General features: G+C 40.7%; 1 protein-coding gene across 5 annotated transcripts in view; it reads left to right on the top strand.

Moving 5' to 3' along the window:
• Positions 1 to 22,323, top strand: part of sytl4 (synaptotagmin-like 4) — a 99,834-nt gene that overhangs the window by 55,986 nt on the left and 21,525 nt on the right. For all 5 annotated transcript variants that reach the window (XM_078547191.1, XM_078547193.1, XM_078547192.1 and 2 more), the window contains 8 exons: positions 982 to 1,110; positions 4,174 to 4,312; positions 5,871 to 5,967; positions 7,157 to 7,260; positions 9,650 to 9,736; positions 11,354 to 11,532; positions 14,068 to 14,170; positions 15,076 to 15,237. In XM_078547191.1, coding sequence (XP_078403317.1) covers positions 982 to 1,110; positions 4,174 to 4,312; positions 5,871 to 5,967; positions 7,157 to 7,260; positions 9,650 to 9,736; positions 11,354 to 11,532; positions 14,068 to 14,170; positions 15,076 to 15,237 — 1,000 coding nt within the window. The remainder of the gene's footprint in view (positions 1 to 981; positions 1,111 to 4,173; positions 4,313 to 5,870; positions 5,968 to 7,156; positions 7,261 to 9,649; positions 9,737 to 11,353; positions 11,533 to 14,067; positions 14,171 to 15,075; positions 15,238 to 22,323) is intronic.

Below are 22,323 nucleotides of genomic sequence, written 5' to 3' on the forward strand. Positions count from 1 at the left end.
AAGTAACATTCATGCCACACAAGTGCCAGGCAATGATCATCTCCAATAAGAGAGGATTTAACCATCTCCATTTGACATTCAATGGTATTACCATCGCTGAATCCCCCACTATCAGCATCCTGTGGGTTACCATTAACCAGAAACTGAACTGGACCAATTATATAGATACTGTGGTTACAAGAGCAGGTCAGAGGCTGGAAATTCTGCAAAGAGCAACTCACCTCCTGACTCCCCAAAGCCTTCCCATCATCTACAAGGCACATGTCAGGAATGTGATGGAATACTCTGCACTTGCCTGGATGAATGCAGCTCCAACAGCACTCAAGAAGCTCGATACCATCCAGGACAAAGCAGGCACTTGTTTGGCACCCTATCCACCACCTTAAACACTTACTCCCTCCACCACTGATGCACAGTAGCAGCAGTGTGTACCATCTACAAGATGCACTGCAGCAACTCACCAAGGCTCCTTTGACAGCAACTTCCAAATCCGTGACCTCTACCACCTCAAAGGACATGGGCAGCAGATGCATGGGAACACCACCACCTGCAAATTCACCTCCAGGCCACACGACATCCTGACTTAGAACTATATCACCATTCCTTCACTGGGTCAAAATCCTGGAACCTTCTTCCTCACAGTACTGTGGGTGTACCTACATCACATGAACTGCAGCAGTTCAAGAAGGCAGCTTGCTTTCACCTTCTCAAGGGCAATTAGAGATGGGCAATAAATGCTGGCCTGGCCAGCGACACCCACATCCTGTGAAAGAATTTTTAAAAAGTAAAACAGCATAGATGGAATTAATTTGATTATTGGGAACTAAGAGCAAATCAACAGACAACATATTTAAATCTGTGAAACATTATTATAATTTTGCACCATTTTGCAGGAATAAAATGAGTAATGTGGAACAATGTGTTTTTTTGAGATGGCAGTAAAATAACTAAACCATGAGCCTGTGATTTTTGGTTTTATAGCATCCTGTCTGAATCCCAAGATGGTTCCGAGCAACCAAGCGATACAGAGTCCACTGGACATGTGAGCATCAGCAGCCACAAGAGCAACTCACAATCTCCTTCCAAGCACAACACACCTAACAATTCCAGGTGAGACATCTGTGGAAGATACAGTCTGAAATTCTTGTGATCAAATGGAAATCTGGACATTAATGTGAATCAAACCATATATTTCCTTTAAACCTACTCCTTTGACCAAACATTTGGTCATCTGCCCTATGTGGCTAAGTGTCAAATTTTGTTTGCTAACACTACTCTGAAATGTCTTGGGATGTTTTAGTACATTAAAGGTGCTATATGGATGTAAGTTGTTGTTGAAATAATTTATCATCATGAGCCTGTGTTAGTCCTTTTTCTTTTTTCTCCTTGACCTTGCTTGAGTCTTACTATACCATGCAGCCCATTTAGATGAAGGGGTGAGCTGCTAACTTATTGCTAAACCTCTGAAGGTGTTGCTGTGAAAACCTGATTCAAAAAGATATGTGGCAGCAATTCCATGTGATGAATCCTTGCTCTGGGGAAGTGACTGGCCTCCATTTAACTCCCTCCGTAACTGCATGGAGGAATAATGGTTATTCAGCACATGGAGGATCGCAGGCAATGTCCCATATTGTTCCAATCCATTGAGATGCGCATTGGTGTTACATCCAATATATTCTGGTTATGTTCCTAATATAAGAATGGATCTGTCTTGTTACTGTGCATTCATCCCCCTGCAAGGCCTGTTTGGCCTATGTCTATCACAATGGCCCAGATATCGCAGTCAACAACAAAGTGACGGCACTCGTTGCTGACCTTGAAGAAAGCTTCCTGCAAAGATCTCATGATCACAGTAGAATGGATTCTACTTTTTCCTATGTTTAGTTAATTCTGGTGCCAACTGTAGGAGCTCTCCAATGCCAGCAACAGTGATGTCATCAAGCAGACTAATCAGCCAATCACATTGATGAATTCTCTTAGACAGCAAATCAGGAAGCAAGAAGAACTGATTTTCCTTCACCTTTTAATTATTTTAGAGTGTAAAATAAAGATTGGGACATGGAATTGAAGTAAAAAATTGAAATGTCATAAACAAATTGAAAAAATATGTTTTACTATTTTAATAATTTATAATTATTTATTTTATATAAAAAAAATTAACATTCCACAAATATAAAGTGAGTTTTTCAGGGCCAGGGAGGTTGCACAGTAATTATGGCTTGGTATACTGTAGAAACCTAGTTACAACTCATTCAACAAGGCATAACCTTTTCATGTTTTTACAGCAGTGTTATTAGCATAAAAAGTGGATGCTCATGTCAAATCAGTGATTTCTATCTGAAAGGATTTCAACAGCACACCCTATGGGGGAGTGATGAATCACTGACAGCAACTTATGGATATCCATATTTAACCGTGTATGCACTATCCATATAAAAGAGTAATGACAGGGGACACTGGCAGTTTTACCATCATTACAACTGCAAAATCCAGGCCAACATATCTTTTACTGAGCACTCTTAAAAACTTATAAATGGTGTCATTTGTCATTGAAGGTCTAAGAAACCAAATCAATTCCATTGTAGTATTCATTATAAACAATGAATATGAAATTATTCATAATATATGCACTGAATTTTTAAAATTTGCTTTAAATAATCAGCCAGGATATTATTTATTGAAACCTAAACTAATTTTATCAGCATATTTAGTATAGAGAAGGGACTATTGTCAGCATTCATGTCATTAAAATTGTAAATTCAGCATCTTATTTATGGTTTAATATAAAATGAAGGTATTCCTGTTTGCTGTTGAGTATAAACATGGAAAGGAAGATTAATTGTGACCATGTTACTTTTAAGCAATGGAGGAAATACATAGTGCCACCTCCAGAAGCTCTATAACAACACATAGTTTCTAATGTAGGCGTCACTGCCAAATAGAGAATAAGAGAATTTGAGAAACGCACAAGGCTATTCTGTTTAAAATGATGGGTTAATGTTAGTGTTAAATTAACACTGACTGGAAATTATCATCACTGAATCCATTTCTATCATCCCTCTGGACTGCTACTTACTTGGGAGCTTGGAGGGTGGATGCCAGCAGGCAATTCGAGCAAGGGAAGCATTACAGTCAAGCCTGATCCTGTGCCTGCCTGGTATCCAAACACATGCACTTCCTGACAGGAACCACGGGATTGCAATCAGGAGCAGGAAACCTAGCAGAAACTTCTCTTCCTTGGGCCACAGGCACAAGGTCACAGGCCTATTGTACTGATCCAACAGCCAAGCTGAGTTCAGTTAGCTCAATACCAGGAATTAAACCTGAGGCCTTCCTGACTCAGCAACCTACCATATTTATGAACTTAGCCATCAAGGTAGCTAAACTCTCTGACATTTGTATTCCTTTGTTACTAATGAATGCAAACAATAAATTTTGTTTAGTGATAATTAGTAATTCTTAGGGACACCCTCTGCAATAGAAAAGTGAACTGCACACTATCAGTGATGTTGATGTGAACAGAAACAAGGCACATGCTATGTACAATATTTATCCAGCGAGGTGGGCCTTTATTGGGCAAACATCTATTAATGAGACACAGCGTGTGCTGTTTGTTGTAGTTCGCCCATTTGATAAACATTGTAATCAACTGATACAGATGTTCTATGGGTCAGGATTGGGACAATGGGAGGTTTCTTTTTTATAAAGAGTGAGGTCATGTGGCAACCTTACCATCTGTCAGAATTCCTTTCACTAAATCAAGCCACACTTTAGAAAATGATGCCAAATTGTGCGGAAGTAGGTTTAAGCACTGAAACTTAGAAATAATGTGCAGACCTCCATCAGAACTCTCGTCAGTATTTCTATTGATTTAAAAAAAAACTCTGGTGAGAAGTATCTTTCCCTTAACTACCTCAGGCTGAGACCATAATGGGTCTTGAGTATTCTGTCAAAGAAGTTTCTCTTTCACTTCTTTGTAAGTTATGGGGATTCCCCCCCGTCATCTGCCATAACTTTGGTGAAAAATCCATGGTAGCCCCAGAATGCCATTTGCAGAGTTTTTCCAGGGTTTCCACAGTTCATCCACCAAGTCCCGTGGACAAACAGGAGCTGGGAAATACATTGGTGAAGCTTCAGTAAACTTTGTGACCTTCCTGTGTCTATGTTTTTCAGGCGGAGTTCCTTAACAGAGAGCAGTACTATGAATGAACATCCCATTTCCAAACCCATGAACACAGGCAGCATGACTCTCCCAGCCATATCGAAGTCACCCACCACCAGCAAAACCAACGTACAATCTGACTTGGGCAACGTATGGAAATACAAACTCCTTGTTGTGTTTTACTTATTCCTAGTATGTGGGTGTAGCTGGTAAGGCTGCATCAATTGGCCATCCCTAGGGCAAAAGGTTTAGCTTGGCGGGCAGGCGTGCACCCGACCCGCTCGAGCGTAAAATGACATGCGTTGACATTGGGCAAGTGTCCTGACATCAGTGCATAGTCACATGATATTTTGTTTGGTGGGTGTGAGCCGGAGTCGGCAACACACCCGCCAACAATTAAAAGGTCTGTTAAGGCCATTAACAAGGTTATGAAATTGAACTTTTTGCTGCCCGTCAAACTTTACATTGGCGGGCAGGCAAAAAGGCCAAGCGGCCTTTGCACTTTTTAGGAGACCTCATCCCCGGGTGGGATGAGGTTTCCTAAAGCAAATAAAAATAAAATTTAAAAGTTAAGTCACATGAGGGGACATGTTTTATTACATTATTTATTTCTTGAAACATTTTCAACAAAAATAATCTCCCTGAGGTAGCTCTGTGCCTCGGGGAGATTATGAAGCAAGCACTTGTGTGCATACGTGAAGGTCGCGCTTGGCGCCCCCCCCCCCCCCCCCCCCCCTCCCCCTCCCCCCTCCCTCCCTGCCTGCACAAGCAGCACTGAGTGCTGCTGCTTGCATTTCACGCTGGGCGGGCATTAATTGGCCCACCAGCGTGAAATCACCTTCTGGCCTCGATCGCGGGCGGCGGGCGCCTTCCCAACCACCCCCGCCAAGCCCGTCCGACAAGGGCAAGATTCTGCCCCTAGTTTTTTCTAATGCGGTTGAGTAGCCACTTCAGAAGACGTTAAGAGTCAATTACATAACCTAACCAGGGAATTAATGACCAGTTGAGGTTTGCAAGGATCTGCCCTGGTCCTGTCCTGTTCAAATTATTCATTAATGTTCTAAGGGCTTAAAATGCTGAGAGTCTCAGATATAACCAAACTTCAATACACAAAACTACAATAGATAGCTTCAAAATGAACAGACCTCAGTCAAGAAAGAAGAAATTTTTCCCACACAGAATAGTGGAAATGGGGAATAGACTCTTAGGAAAATCAGCTGGGTCTATTAACTCCTTCAAAGAACACCTAAATAAATATGATTGGGAACAAATTGAAAGTTACAAGGATGGATATATAGCAGTGTTACTGACTTTTTGTTAAAGGCCATAATCAAATGAACAAACATGCCTTATAATGAAATATGAGGAAAGAATAGCCCTGCCTCCAAATAAGAGTTCTTGTTTTTTCTCCCTGGAAAGCAAAAGGACATGAGGCACAAGTGTTGAATCCCACTTGGCTCCTTTAGAAGGTAAAGTATATGGATAGAGTCCATCAGAAGGTAGATTGTATATGGGCTTTGGAAGTAATGGGCTGGATGTGATTAGTGGACTTTATAGACCATACTTTCTCAACAAACCAATCATTAAGTGGTATAATTTCATATGATGGTAATACTGTATTAGATATAAAAAATACACTAACTATAAAACCCAAGCAACTTGGATAAACTTCTAAAGTTTATGGAATGTTTTAATTTTCTTCTTTCAGGAAACTCGCACAAAAAAACACAGCAGAGTTTCAATGGATGAAAACGTTTCTGAGAATGTGTTTAAAAAGAGTGCAAAAAGCATTCTGAAGCCCACAGGTGAGCTTTGGCACATAAGTGTCTCTTGAGTTAAATTCAATCAAAAGTTTATTTAAAGCGTTTTGAAAATGTTCTACACCTTGCCAAACCAAAGGGAAGTCCAGAAGTTTCCTTAGAAGGAGGATTTTTCAACCCATTGCCACATTTGTGCACTTACTAATGCCAGTTTCAGAGAAAATCTAGCAAAATGTGTAGCAGCAGATCACTTCGTCACACGACAACAGATAATGTATGGCACAGGGAGACTAAGGAAGGAAACAAAAATAACTTTAAAGTATTATTCTCAATCACTCACCTACGCTGAATTAGCTGTTCTTGGTAGGGGTACTAGATTTGGCCTCTGCATCCCTTGTCTAATATGAAGAAAAATCAACCAAGGTTCCTGCTCCTGATTGATGTCCAGTGGTCCACATTGGAAAAAGCCTTTGGCCGTCAGATTAGGAAGGGATCAAGCTTGGCTGTGAATCTTCACCATGATTGAACTGGCTGCTGAAAGTCACTCATTAAGAACAGACCATTGATAAGGTATTGGGTGGCAATCAAGGACACTGGAACCACAATTTAACATCAGTCATATTAGTTATGTCAGGATGTGAAAAATTGTACGGTCCCCTACCCTATTAAATAATAATCTGCGGGGGGGGAAGGGGGTGATCACTGGGGATTGGGGCAGAATCTTAAAAAGACAAGTCTCACTCTCAAAAATATAAAATTCAAAGTTTCAACTCCAAAAGGAGTCGACTTCATTTGTGTGCTATACCAGAGATGAAAATCCAAACCAATATGCTGTCTTCAGCTGCCATTCACAATGCGGTGATGATTTGCTAGTTTCATCCAGGTCTTCACTTGGGGCTCCACCTTGTTTTGTGCATCAGCACTTTCTTAACTGACCACAGAATGCCTTTGGCAGAAGCCATTGTGGTTCTCCGGTTGCTTGTTTATCTCTGTCTGCATTGTGAAGTATGAGATTATTATTTGCCCACAATCACATAGTGTATAGTGTATGTGGTGTTTCTGGTTTGTGGGCTATTTTTCACCTAGTTTTGGTTTAACACAGAGGCTGTCTGGTTGGTGTCTCAATCAAAATTCCATGTCAACCCCATTGAAATTCCATAGGGCATCATGAGGTGCAGCTTTACCCCAATCTGTGCTTTTGAAATAATTATTTTATATTCAAATCCTCTGTTAGATTATAGTAAATCTGTGATGGATCTTCACGTATCGGATTCTGCAAACATAGGTGATTCCATGGGAGACCGTAGTCAGTCAGTTCCAGGTCTCAATGTGGAGCAGGTCTGTACGTGTATTTTTATGAGAACTTTATACCCTGCATCTAGTTCAGTGATCACCACCTTCCACTTTCAGAACATTGCTTACTTACACCTCTCCCTCTCCTCCACCATTTCTGAGATCTTTATCACCATGAGAAATGCTCTGTTCATCGGTTTTGGCTGCCCTTCAAAACTAAAGTTTATCCAGAATTTTGCAGAGCCCAAGTCCTCCTACATAAAACCATTGCCTTCCACATCATTTTCATGCTTTGCAATGCCCATGTGCCCCATAAACTGATTCAAAATCCACATTCTCAAATTGCTCCATTACAATGCTATAGCCTACCTGGGGCGGCTTCTCCAGGTATGTGCTCCATCCTTCTGAATCCAGTTTACTGCTTTCTATTCCCTCTGCTCCTCAGTCAACCGTTACATCTCTGCTGCCTTTTCCCAAATCACCTTGCCTTGTCAGCTGCTTCCCTGCCTTCAAAGCCTAACTTTTTTACCCGTACCATAAATTTCTCCTTCCCTATTTCCCATCCACCACTCTCCTTTATAAGTACTTGCAGACTTTTTGTTGCGTGTGGATGTTCTATAAATGTAAGTTGTTTTGTTGTTAAACTCTCTCTGGGGTGCTGAGCAAGAGACTTCCAGAGCCCTAATCGCTAATAGATCCAAGAAATGGTTTGGTAGAATGTTTATCTTCCACACAGTCTGCAGTAACATGCCTGTACTTGGTATTATTGCTGTTAGAAGTGCCTTAAGCAGCTGTATGCTGTGCCTAAACACAGTGCATGCAAAGGAAATAGATAATGTAATGATCCTAGAGGTTTTGAAAGGCTAATATGCTGTGATAACATCTACACAGACTCCACAAGTTGGAGGGGAGAAAATTAGTAGAGAGTCCCTGTTCATGATGATTGTCACGTAATCTCTGTTGGAAATGTGTGTGGTTGTCAGAGTGAGTGGCAGATCAGGCTAGGCGGTGATGATTCCAAAGTTTAAGTGGCTTCCCGACACTCGTGGCTTGATTTTTCAGTTTACTGTGGGGGTCAGATCGGGTGCATGATGCTTTGAAAATAGAGTTCCTGAATGCGCAGCTATTTTCAAGGCAGGGGACGGGAGGAGGGAGCCAGGAACCCAGTCACCTCCCATTAACTTCCTGCAAAGCTCCTTGAGGAACTTGTTGACAGCCTGGGGAGGGCCAGAAGGTGATTTTCAAATCACTGATTGGCAAACCCGAAGAGTCTGGTGAGCCCACATCAGTGTGATGCAATGTGGGGAGCTATCAATTAATGTTTATTGTGAAGAAACGTTTTTGGCAAAAGGGGAACTTACGTTAAATAAGATATATTACCTTTTCATTGGCCATTTGGCCACTTCTCTATGCCATGAGGCTGCTGGTCCTCTGACATTCTGCTTCCTATATGCTGCAATACGATGACAAGCCCCATCATGGCTGCCCTCGACCTTTGAGAATTGTGCTCCGCAGGCAGCTACCGCCTTCTGGCATCTCTCGGCGCCACTAATTGAGCACCGAGCTCACTGCTAGTCCAATTAGCGCATCAGCATTTGAAGATAGCATGAGCAACACAAACACGGCATGGGATTAGGACCCTTCAGAAATAATAAAAGCAAAATACTGCGGATGCTGGAAATCTGAAATAGAAACTGAAAATGCTGGTAGAACTCAGCAGGTCTGGCAGCATCTGTGGATAGAGAAACAGAGTTAACTTTTCAAGTCCATATGACTCTTCCTCAGAGCTAAAGAGTTCCCTTAAGAAATGACCCGGGCGTCAAGTTCCCGACCCCTGATTGAAAATCAAGCCCTAACTGTTCACTCTTGCACAAATATGGTCTCTTAGCAAATGTACTAAAGTGGCTGAAATCTGAGCCGGCTTTTATTTTTCTGTTCTTTCCAGCCTGCGATTTTCTGCCAATTAAAGTGAATGCACAGAAAATATCCTACTGCATGAGAACAGCTCTTGAATGCTTTAAATTTAAGCAAGTCAAAGGTTGAGAAATAAACTAACCATAGTAATAGGGCTGAATTGTTAATTGGTAAATCAACAGATGAACAGTGAAAGGGATTCAAAGAAGTATTTGATAAAGTACAAAACCAGTACATTCCTCTAAAATGCAGAAGTTCCACATGTACAGTTAAGCAACCAAAGTTAACAGAATCTAGAGATGAGTCAAAATCAAACCAAAAGATAAATCTTACACAAACGCTAGAAAAAGTGGAAAACCGACAAACAGGAAAAGGTATAAAAAGCAGCAGAGGGATGCAAAAGAAGTAATAAGAGCTGCAAAAATGAATATAAAAATAATATGCAAGAAATATCAAAGCTAAGAGCAAAGTTTGTATTAATATTAAAAGAAAGAAAGTGGTAATTTCTGTCTTTTGACAGGAGGAAGAGGAAGAGGACATTGATAAATTGGTGAAAATTCACCGGTTGACAAACGCTCGCCAAAGCCTCCGGAGTGGCAATTCTGTTGTAAGTGGCTCAGCAAAATATTGTAATTGTGAATTTTCATATATTATAATTCCTCATGCATGAGATGCATGCATAGAAACCAATTTGAGATTAAATTTATTGGCCATTCATAGTCAGAATGGGGAGAAAATCTAGTTCATAACACCACTGTGAACATAGATACTTCACCAAGATATTCTACTATCGGGCAGTATTTGCTGGTATAGGCTGATTGTAATGATGCTACATCTCTCTCCCATATATCATAATGTGCTGATACATTCTTATGAAATTTCTTATTTTGTGTTCTTTCCTTCTCAAGCATGAGCACATGTTATAACTGAGAGGCCACATAGCCAATGTACTGCTCAGCCTCCATTAATACCCCAATCCAGCAGATCTTGGTTTGATTTTTTTTTCCATTTCTCCTATGAACAGTGTTCTGACTTTTGTTCTTTGTTTCTCCTGAGACTGGGGACTTAGTGGTGTGGGAAAAGCAATTGAACCTATCCATGAAATTCGCTGTTGTAATATTTTTGCCAAAAGAAATAAATGTTCCTCTCAAGGTCACTCCAAGTTTTTTTTTAGCATTTTATTGAGTGGTTCACTGTGGGGAGAAATGAATATTTCCTTTGTTCCCTCCTCTCCTGAGAGCACTGACTCCTTGCTGGGGTATGATTCCAAAGAGTGTCAGACAGACTCCAGTAACTCAATGCTGTGGCCTTTATGATAGAATCTTTGATTCTGACAAATTTGATCCAGTCCTCCCAAAACATTCATATATATGCATCTCCAGCAAGGGTCACTGGGTGGCTGTCAGGAACAGAAATGCTGCCAATTTTGCAATCGCTAGCCTGGGCCAGTCAATCCAATTGCAGTGTTCTTATTCTCATCAGCTGACTCAGCATAGGTGAGGTTTGAATCCTGGGACATCCATGTTCCATTTGGTTCAGCTATTCACTGGATAAACTGACCATTAGAGGAGAAGAAAAATGTTATTGTTTAAAGAAATCATCAAGATACAATTCTAAAATGAACCTGTTCTCATTAGCTGTCTGATGTAAATATCCTTCAATCCAGGCCAAGTTAACCCAAAGAGTAACAGCACCCGTTTTGGGATAAAATTTAACCTATTTTGATGTATTTCTTATAAACACAGTTCCATGGCTAACCAACTTTTTCTGACCATAAATGTCACTTCCCTAATATTTCGCTGTACCTATACCCAAGCAAATAGGATAGTGTTGAGAGATCTTTTTCTACTAAATTTGTGCTACCTATACCTGACCTGAGTGTGATGATAGGACTGTACAGAGGAGGTTCTACATTAACTCATGATATCTGATCGAGGAGTATTTTATGGCGATACTGAATATCAAAAGCGGTTGGTTATTTCCCAACCCTGGCATTCCTCACCTCGAAGAGCATAAAGCCTTCCTCCAATTCCTTACCTGAAGAAAAATAGTTTGAAACCTATCAGGAAGTGGTATTGACTCTTTTAAATATATTAAGATTACATAAATGATATTGAAGATATCTCAATATAAATTGTATGAGATAGATTTAACAAATGGGGATCTGTAGTTTGCTTTGTTATTAATTTACTTTCGGATTAACATTGCAGCACTTTTATTTCAGAGTACAACAGGCAGCATGATTAGCATCTACAGTGAGGCAGGTGACTATGGCAATGTCACAGTTACTGGGGAAATCATTTTCCTTCTGAATTATGACCAAAAGAAACAGGCACTTAATATACGTGTGAAGGAGTGTCGTAACCTGGCTCATGGAGATGAGAACAAGAAGCGGTCAAACCCGTAAGTGTGTCTGTTTGTGGAATACCAACTGTTTCTAAAAAATACTCTCCGTGTATTGAAGCAAATATGCCTCTTTTGAATTTGACAGCAAAATGCAGGCCATTGTTCAATTGAAAGGTTTGTCATTAAAGCTTTGAGTTAAATAATTTCCCTGTAGGCTAGAGATAAGTGGATACCATATTCAAGGAGTTGAACATTTCATGATGTTTACTTGAAAGTTAACACACATGTTGTATGCTGGAATTATAGTTAGAATATCAAATATTTCCCCCACCAAACCATTTTCCTGACTTTATATTACAATGTCATGACCGTAATTCTGAGATACATTCTGGCAGTCTGCTGAGCTATTCGGATACCGTTGATGGTGTACAAAGACTGCACAATGGGTTAGTAAGGTTCCTGCCTCTACAGATAAACTATAACTAAAATTTCATTTTGGATATGTAACACCCATACAGTTACTGGAACAATTTTGAATTCTTCCTCTTTGTGGATGAGTTATATTGGCTGAGTGTGATTGTATAATAAAATGCTCCTCCTACTCTGCCCCAACACTAATGCCTCAGTACAATCTCACAACCCCTCCAACTGCACCAATCCGACATGCTCTTCAGTTCACTTATCAGTTAACCTCTGGCCTCACTAAGTGTAATTGTCTATTACAGGACGAGTATCCTTCATCTGTAAATCCAAAAACCGGACACATCCAAAAACCGCACTTTTTTTGAACCTCATTGACCTCTAGTTGTTTGTCTGCACTGTTTACCTTGCAATTTTTGTGGTGAACATGTCAAAAGAAAACTTATTACAGATACACTATTTATTATTCAGTGATACATCTTACTTTTCTAGCTATTTTATTTACTTTAGACGATAGCTAGTCTAGGCTGAGGCTGTCGTAATGTAAGTTTATGTGCAGTATCCAAAACTGAAACTGTCTGAAATGTAATCAGCCCCGACGGTTTCAGGTAAAAGGTACTCGACTTGTATTGCCAAATTAAAGACAGTTTTGTGCTGCTGGATCATGCTCACATAGGATCCTTACAGCCAGCAGGAAAAGTTAGGTTTAATCCCATCAGTTTGGGCTATATTTCAAACGCATATCCCAGAGGTCAAATAACACTTGTCTAAGTTAATTGGCCACACAATTCCCTCCAAGTTATCTTCTTAAGAATAGTTATAGATCATAATGAAGCCATTCAACCCTCAAATTATTAGTTCTTTGTTAGAATGAAAGGAAAGTGATAGGAGAGAGAACGGAAGGAAAGTGAGCTATGATGAGCAGAAACATATTTTCAACAATTTTATTTTGATTTTGAAAAATGTTTGTGCCAATTTTCTACCAACCTCTTACCTCAGGCCATTGACTCCTTGCTAGAGTATGGTGCTATGATTGCTGATCACTCCCAGCTGTCTTGCTAACATCTAATAAATTATATGTGAATGTTGACTAGCTATTTGGCTTTGCGATCCATTGTATCTGAGTTCTATCATGCCCTCATTGAAGTTAATTCATGCAGTTTCATTGAGGATTGTAATAGGAGTGGAGATGCTGGACAATTTCTTCAATCCATCATCCAGGGGTCCCAAGAGCGATTATTTCGTTTTTTGAGGCTTTGTCACAAGATAGATCGATCTCGGCCTTCCAGAATACCAACCCTACCATCTTCTTGTAACAACATCCAGCTGTTTCTGAAATAAATACAATGCTCTAACAGATGTTGAAAAAAAACAAAATGCTGGAAACACTCAGCAAATCAAGGAGCATCTGTAGAGAAAGGGAAGCATTGATGTTTCAGACAAAGCCCTTCATTAGAGTTCTGATGAAGAATGTTTTCAATATATGAAGTCAATTTGTGGACACTCTTGCTTAATCCTCCTATCAGTGTCGGTGTTTGAGCTGATAATCTAGGATGCCACTCCAGTGCAATGCAGACAAATTGCTACATTCTAGTGCTTCAGATGAGTGTTAAGATCCTGTGGCATTATTTTGAAGTGCAGGGAATTGTCCTCATGCTCTGCCCAAAATTCCTCCCCTAACCAATAGCATCATGACAGGTCATTCATTGCATGCTATCTAAGGAATATTGCTGATGCAGAATGTTCACATAACAGTTACTGAATTCTATTGTGTAAAACACTTTTGAGATGTTTAGATGTAGAAAAATTGTTTACAAACTCAAGTGGTATGTTGCAGTAATTAGACTACTAATATTTTACTAGTTTTGTTACTGCAATATCACTGTTTGATTCTGTGTGTGTGTGTTTGTTGGGGAGAGGGGGAGCTGAAAGCAGCCTATGGGTTAAAAAGACAGGATTCTGTCACATTAACCTGCATTAGTTTCATTTAGCCAAATGCACCAGACTGGAATGACACACTGCAGTTAGTGGGAAGAAAGGTTAGCTTGGGCCCAGGACAGCTGACAGTGCAGATGCTATCCTGTTCCAATTCACTACCAGCTACCGATTCTTCAAAAATAGCATAATTAAAACATAATATTTTGTTTAAAAAAACATTTTTTTTTTCTGCAGCTATGTGAAGTCTTATCTGTTACCAGATAAATCCCGACTAAGTAAACGAAAGACTACAGTTAAACGTAATACTACTGACCCTGTCTACAATGAAATCCTACGGGTAAGGTTTAAAAGGCCGTATACTTGCCTTTGCAATTAGCACTGAAGGAAAGGAGTTTGTGGGATTTGTGGAGAGAAGGGGGACACAATGGCCTGCAGTACCCCCAGCTCTGTTGGAAATCCTACTCTTTACAGGATTCCACATCAACTACAGATGCAGGAAGAAGCCATGTAATATAGGGTTTCCAAGGCACAGTGTGGTCTGAGTGAATTCTCAATCATCAGATTTAAGAGCTTGAGCAAGAAATTTGATTAAGAATTTCTGGTGTATTTTATTAAAATTTCTAAATGATTTAAAATTAAATGCAGTGGGAACATGCTTTGTGTTTTAGTTTTGGATGCACAAATCTCGCATCTCACATTCATAATGAAGACATAGCAGGCCTCAACTAAATCCTCAAAATAATCTCTAATTGTAAACTTATTTATTATTGGCACCATTCTTTCCATCTTTAATTCCACTTCCTGGTCAAAAGGGTGGCCGGTGACATGTTCCGGGCCCACCAGGTTCCAATGCTACTTTCCACCTCTGGGATCTGAATTGACATCAGTCCAGACTGCTGGAATATTGCCAGTGAAAGCAGGCCAACAAGTGTTAAAGAGCGATTCTGCAACATAAACTGTCCACAATTCTGTAAAAATTACTAGTCTCTGATCTAAGAAATTAAAATGTCTCTCTGATGTAGTGGGGGGTGTTATTCTGAGGTTCTTTATTGGGACAATGAGGAAACAGTTTTACCCTGTATATAGCCAAGGCTATATCTGACCTGGAACTGCTTAATTGGACAGGAGAGAGGTTATTGCTTCAATGATTTGCACGATTTTCTCTATTAATGTTCAAAGAAAATAAATTAGATTTTATGGACCTTGCTGAGTGTTTCAGGTGGTTTTTTTTTCCCTAATCAGTATGACATCAGTGAGTCACAGTTAATTATGAGGACGTTGCAACTTTCTGTCTGGCACTCTGACCGCTTTGGACGGAACGCTTTTCTGGGAGAGGTGGATCTCTCACTAGATATTTGGAACTTCAACAGTGAGTCTGAGGAGTGCCTTCCTCTTCACAGTAAGGTAAGGGCAAGACTCGTTTATAAACCTCATTTAAACAGTACAAAAGCAGCACACTTATTTTCTGGATTGTTTGCTCTCTTATCAATTCAGTCTAAAGTTCTAGGTGGCCTCTGTCAGCTATAGGGAAAGAATCTGAATGCTTTTTGTGCTGGTAATTGTTGGAGAGAGATACGTTTCAATTTTATTTGCAATAAGAGGCTGGGATTTTCCGGCCCTGGCATGGCAGGACCTACGCAGGGGATGCGGCGGGTCAGCCAAAAGTCCGTTGACTTTTGGTGGGACCAGAAGATTCTGGCAATGGGCAGGGCCAGATCCACTTTAGGATTCTTTAAAGTTCTTCTGAATGCCAATTTAAATAACACAAGCAAGTCCTGTACTCCACATTCAGAACTCTGTCAAAACATTCCTGATAGTTCATGAATCCAACTCTTCCCTCTATATTTCCAGATATTAAAGGAGCAAGGAAATTTTCTGGATAAATGATGTGAACTCAGACACTGGAAAAGGTTTCCCTTTACTTCTCTATTCACACACTTCATGAATTTAAACGCCTCCATCAAATCTCCTCTTGTTCTTCAGCAGAGAAGGCTAACTCCATTTTCGCCAGATGAAAGAAAAATACTGCAGATGCTGGAAATCTGAAATAAAAACAAAACATGCTGGAAAAACTCAGCAAGTCTGGCAACATCTGTGGAGAGAGAAACATAGTTAACGTTTCATGTCCATATGACTCTTCTTCAGAGCGGATACGGGCTCGTAGCGTTAATTCTGTTTCTCGCTCCACAGATGTTGCCAGACTTGCTGAGCTCTTCCAGCATTTTTTGTTTTTATTCCAGTTTCTCCAGTCTGTCCAATTAACTGTAATCTCTAATCCCTTTAACTGTTCCAGCAAATCTCTTCTGGCCTCTCTCCAAAGTCTTCACATTCTTCCTAGGGTGCAGTGAAGTGATGAGAAATTACAGTTATGTGGATAGACTAGTGGAGATGGAATTGTTGTTCTTAAAGCAGCAAAGACCAAGAGATTTATTGGAGATGGTTAAACTCATAAAGTGTCTAGATAGAGTAAATAAAGAGTAATTGTTTCCAATGGCTGAAGAGTTGATAACCAGAGATTTAAGGTGATTGGCGAAAGAACCAGAGGACGCATGTGGAAAAAGCATTTTAATAGATCAAATGATTAGGATTTGCACTGTGTTGGAAGCAGATACAATATCAACATTCAAAAGGGAATTGGTTAAATACTTCAATGACAACAACATTGGAAGGATATGGGGAAAGAATAGGACACTGGGACTAATTAGGTTGCTCTTTAATAGAGCAGGTGCAGACATGATAGGCTGATGGCTTCCCCCTGGGTTATTCCTTCTATGATTGTTCTCTGTAGCAAGGAGCGAGAGTTCAGACAGCTATGTTGCCTGTCCAGTGCCAGGGTTCGCGACATAGGGGTATTGTCACTGGACCAGTATTCCAGAAACCTAGGCTAATGCTCTGGGGACTCAGGTTCAAATCCCACCACGGCAGACGGTGAAATTCGAATTCAATAAAAATCTGGAATTAAAGGTCTGATGATGACTGTGAAACCATTGCTGATTGTCATAAAAACCCATCTGGTTCACTAGTGCCCTTTAGGGAAGGAACTCTGCCATCCTTACCTGGTCAGGCCGATATGTGACTCCAGACCCACAGTAATGCGTTGACTCTTAAATATTCTCTGAACAAGGGCAATTAGGGATGGGCAATAAATGCTGGTCTAGCCAGCATCGCCCACAACCCATGAACGAATGAAAAAAATTGCTCAGGGCTGGAGAGGAACTTGCAGTGGGAGGGGGAAGATCCTGTGGTCATGATCCATGTAGGTACCAATGACATAGGCAGGATGAGGAAAGAGGCTCTGCATAGTCAGTATGAGGAGCTAGGCACCAATTAAGAAGCAGAGCCTCAAAGGTAATCACTTCTGGATTATTGCATGAGCCATGTGAAAATTGGCATAGAACTAATAAGATTAGAGAAATGAATGTGTGGCTTAAAGACTGGTTTGGAAGAAGTGGGTTCCAGTTCATGGGGCACTGGCACTAATATTGGGGAAAGTGAGATCTGTACCATTGGGCCGGTCTACACTCGAACCGGGCTGGGGCTGGTGTCCTTGCAAGCCGCATAACTAGGGAAGTAGAAAGGGTTTTAAATTGAATAGTGGGGCAAGCGATCAAATTTGGCAAGATGTGGTAAACCAAAGAGCAGAGACAAGGCAAGAGAGAAAGGTATTAATATGGGAAATGGTAAACAGACTGTGACAGGCAGGGACAGAGAGTGCAACGCTAAGAGTACATCAGGTAAGGCCAGGCGCAACAAAAATACTAAAAGGACAAAACTAAAGGCTCTGTATCTAAATGCATGTAGCATTTGAAACAAAACAGATGAACTGATACCGCAAATAGAAATAAATAAGTACGATCTTATAGCCATTGCAGAGACATGGCTACAGTATGACATAGAATGGGACATGAATATGGAAGGGTACGTGACATTTAGGAAGGACAGGAAGTTAGGAATAGGTGGAGGGGTGGCTCTGTTAATTAATGATGGTATTAGCACATTAGAGAGGGATGACCTAAGTTCACTAAACCAAGATGTAGAAGCGGTTTGGGTTGAGATGAGAAATGATAAAGGCAAGAAGTAACCTGTGGGAGTGGTGTACAGGCCCCCTAATTGTAACTACACGGTAGGACAGAGTATAAAAGAAGAGATAATGGGACCTTGTCAGAAAGGTACAGCAATAGTCATGGGGGTTTTAATCTACGTACAGACTGGAAAAATCAGATGGACAAAGGGAGTTCATAGAATGTTTCCGGGATAGTTTCTTAGAACAGCACGTTCTGGAGCCAACCAGAGGGCAGGCTATACTAGACTTGGTATTGAGCAACGAGATAGGATTAATTGATAACCTCATAGTGAAGGCACCCCTAGGTAGCAGCGATTATAATATGATTGAATTTTACATTCATTTTGAGGGAGAAACAAGTGCATCCACGACTAATATTTTAAACTAAATAAGGGCAATTATAAGGGTATGAAAGCGGAGCTAACTCTTAGTGTTTGATAAGCTATGAAAACCTCTGCATTTAAAATTGTCCATATTACCTTCTTCCTCATTTCTAGCCAGATATTCATCTGACACCTTTTGAAAAGAATAAACCTATTTAGCGCTAATTAATATTCACTAATTCAGCATTAATTAACATTGAGTTAGCACTAATTAACTGATGTTTATTTCACACGTGATTCAGAAAAAGCATTCCAAGAATTTCTTGCTTTTATACAATGATTATATTATTTTGAAAGACAAGCATTCCCACTGTTTTTGAATAGACACCTGAAGACTGTACAGGTAAGATAATAATTGTGGTACGCTCAGACTGATACTTCCAACAAACTTGCAGTTGGAAAGAGAATTTTTGATTAGTGTTACGACGCGGTAAATGATGTGTGTCAGGCAGATCAAATCCACGAGGGAAACTTGATCATGCGGTCACAACTGTTTTGCAATTTCTATTTTATTTCGAGATGTGTACCTTGAATTCAGTAGTAATAAGTCTACCAAGACTTAATGCTTTTTTATAAAACTAATTTACATGTTTATTAATAAAAGAAAAGATCTTAAACGCATACATAGGTCTACAAATTACTATTATAATAACTCCTAAATCCCCCAATTAATCTGGCTCCCAGTTACACCTCCGTTCAGGCAACAGTAAAAACAAATAGATTTAAACAGACCCAGGCATAGCGCACCATACCCTGGACAGTGATATTCAAAGTGAGTTTTCTTAGCTTCGTTTCCTGTAGACAGCAACTTGATGCACAGAGGCTGGAGGTTTTTCACACTTGTTAGATCTTGGAATGCCTTCTGCCTTGCACATAACCTCATCTCCTTTATACATGTTTCTCCCTTTTAATGCAAATTCCATTGTTCCCATATGTTTTTTCAACTTTACTTTTCTCATAATATAAATCTTTTCATAGTACTAATTTTATCAGTAACCTTTGGGAAAAATAAACACACTGTTTGACTTAGCTTCTTCTGGCTAAGTATAACATCTTACCATCTCTTTGAAATTCACACTACTCTGGTTTATCTAAAAATGCAAATGTTCCCACACCTCACTTTCTAAAACTTCAGCCACATTTACGTATTTAGTTTTTCAAACCTAGCTTCCTTTTTGATAACTCAAAGCCTCCAGACCAGCTGTCTCCAATTCAATTAAATCCCACCCACACACCCACACACACACATACACACACTATCCAAACCCCACTATGAACCTACCTTTATAATAAATCACAATATTATGAAAATTATTATATGTTCATGACAGCTAGGGAAAATACAACAAGTTAAAATAAACTCAATCAAATAATATTAAATCATTTTCTGGAATTGATTCCAGATGATTGTTTTAATCATAATATCATAAGGCACAACCCTGTCAGCTGGTCCAACAAGTGAACAGTAACCAAAGGCTGGTAGGAGGACAGATATCTCCCAATGACCAACTAGCTGGCCGCTGAGTCAATGATCAGTCAGCGCCCAGTGAACATATAGCGCACCGCCAAGATCACCATAGAACAGGTGATCAAGAGAAAGTAAGTTAATAGATGTAAGTGCAAGGGAAAGGAACATCGTCTACTTTTGGCATCCAGTGTTAACATCATACCATTTTTAGTTATATGATTTAGACTCGAGAGTAAAACTCCCTGTACTCTGCTCCAACAATGTGCCTTAAGCCTAACCTCAGATATTTTCCACTGCACAAAGATTGGGGGCAGAATTTTCTGCTTTCCGCTCTAAGTGTGGAGAGGGGACTGGAAGTAAGCATTGAAGCTATTCCTTGGCAGGTGGGAAGAACTTATGCAATTACGCACCTCTCAGTTCATTACCTATTCATGCACATGAGAGGTGCTGAATCTTGAAGCAAGGTGGGCAGGAAGTCCGTGCTGCTTCTGTTACCTCACTGGTTCGAAGGTCTGTGCGTCATACTTAAGGAGCATCCGGAAAGGTATTCATTGTCTGCGACTTCATCGTGTAGCACTACCTTTGGAGGTTGACCACCTCTCTCTCTCTCTCTCTCTCTCTACCCCCCCACCCCCGCCGTGGATAGATGTCTGAAACGAGATAGATTGTGGCCCTACATTTTAGTGACGCTTCACTGCAGGTTCTCCAGGTCATCCGGGAAAGGAGGGCTGTCCTTTTTCCCAGGGATGGCAGCAGGAGGCCATCCTGCAAGACCAGGGCATCCTGGACAGAGGTAGCAGCACAGGTCAGTAGCCATGGTAGAAACTGTCTGCGGTGCCACAAAACGATGAGTGATCTGCTGCGCCCCGCCAGGGTAAATGCCACTGTCTATTCAATGCAAAGTTACATTCATAGGGGCATGAAGCATTGTAAGTTTGCGACTGCAGAGGGTTTTCACACTGAAGTTTGGGTGGCAGGCATCTCCATCAGATGCATCATGTGGACCTGTGCCCAGTGCAGTCAGGGGCTGCCAATTTCTTCTGGCTTCTTGGAGGAATATGACCTGGGAGGAACTCAACCTTTAGCTAAATGTGTGACAGTGGGGATTGGCTAAGCATTGTGTAGGTCCTCAAATGTTTCTGCAAATGCAGAATGCCCTGTACACAATGGCATTCGAGGAATGTCTGTAGGACATGCATTTTTTGTCTTGAAAGTCTCCTCAGGACAGATTTCATGGCATTTCACCCCATTTGTAAATTGCCCTGTGTTTTGGATAGCACCCCCAATGCTACATTTGCAGCATTAAATGGTACAGAAGGTCCTTGGGTATATGACCATCATTCATCCGATGAACATGGTCGAGCCAGTCCAAATGTTGTTTCCTTATCAAAGAATACATTCTGATGGAAAATACATGTTCCAGGACCTCCGAGTTTGTGATTTTTGTCCTGCCAAGAGATGCCAAAGATACTTGGAGGCAGCGAGGGTGGAAACTGTTCAGCCTTTTTTCCTGTTGAGTAGATGTAGTCCAGGTCTCACTGGCATTTATTTCCCCGGTGTTAAGCCTTCACTGCAGCATGGCAGCACCTCATGTAACCGTAGCCTGGACTTCCGAGGGGCAGCGACAGCAACTGTTGATGTCTTTTCCACAGACAGCTCCCACTCCAAAACGATGGACAGGATGTACACAAGAGCTCCTGCCTGAATCAGGCAATATCCCTCAGCAAAGGGCAGAAAGATGATGATCGGTTATGTATGCGCTGCCCCCATGCACTCCTGCATAATTCTCTAATGTTGCTGTGACCAAGAAACAGAAGCAGGAGGTCATTGGCGTAAGGGTGAAAACGTTACTTTTATTGAAACCAAGAAAAACTAAATGTAAACTAGATGCAACAGAAATTAACAATTCCCTTGAAGGCTGGAATGCCTCTCAGCCATCATGGCACATAGCTCTTGGGTGTCCTCATACATCCATGGAAACACATTCGACCTCCCAGCTAGCTGCTATATGGTACGCACGGGCCTGTCTGCCGCATCTCACTACTGCCCTGGTTCCTTTGACAGCATTATCACTGCCACCTTAGCATCTTTGTTGGCTTCTCCTTCCTCCTCATTTGAGGAGACATGGCTAGATTTGGGGAAGGTTCCATTAGATTGGAAATAGCAAATTTAACTCTTTTATTGAAAAAGAGAGGAAGACAGAAAGCAGGAAACTATAGGCCAGTTAGCTTAACATCTGCCATAGGGAAAACGTTAGAAGCTATTATTAAAGACATTAAAGCAGGGCACTTAGATAAATTCAAGGTAATCAGCCAGAGTCAACATGGTTTTTTTGAAAGGGAAATCATGATTAACCAATTTATTGGAGATCTTTGAAGAACTAACATGTGCTGTGGATAAAGGGGAACCGGTGGATGTACTGTACTTAGATTTCCAGAAGGCATTTGATAAGGTGCCATATCAAAGGTTATTGTGGAAAAGAAAAGCTCATGGTGTAGGGGGTAACGTATTGGCATGAATGGAGGATTGGCCAGATAACAGGAAACAGAGTAGGCATAAATGGGTCATTTTCTGGT

This window comes from Cetorhinus maximus, chromosome 8 (genome assembly GCF_964194155.1).
Source record: "Cetorhinus maximus chromosome 8, sCetMax3.hap1.1, whole genome shotgun sequence".
Classification (NCBI taxonomy): domain Eukaryota; kingdom Metazoa; phylum Chordata; class Chondrichthyes; order Lamniformes; family Cetorhinidae; genus Cetorhinus; species Cetorhinus maximus.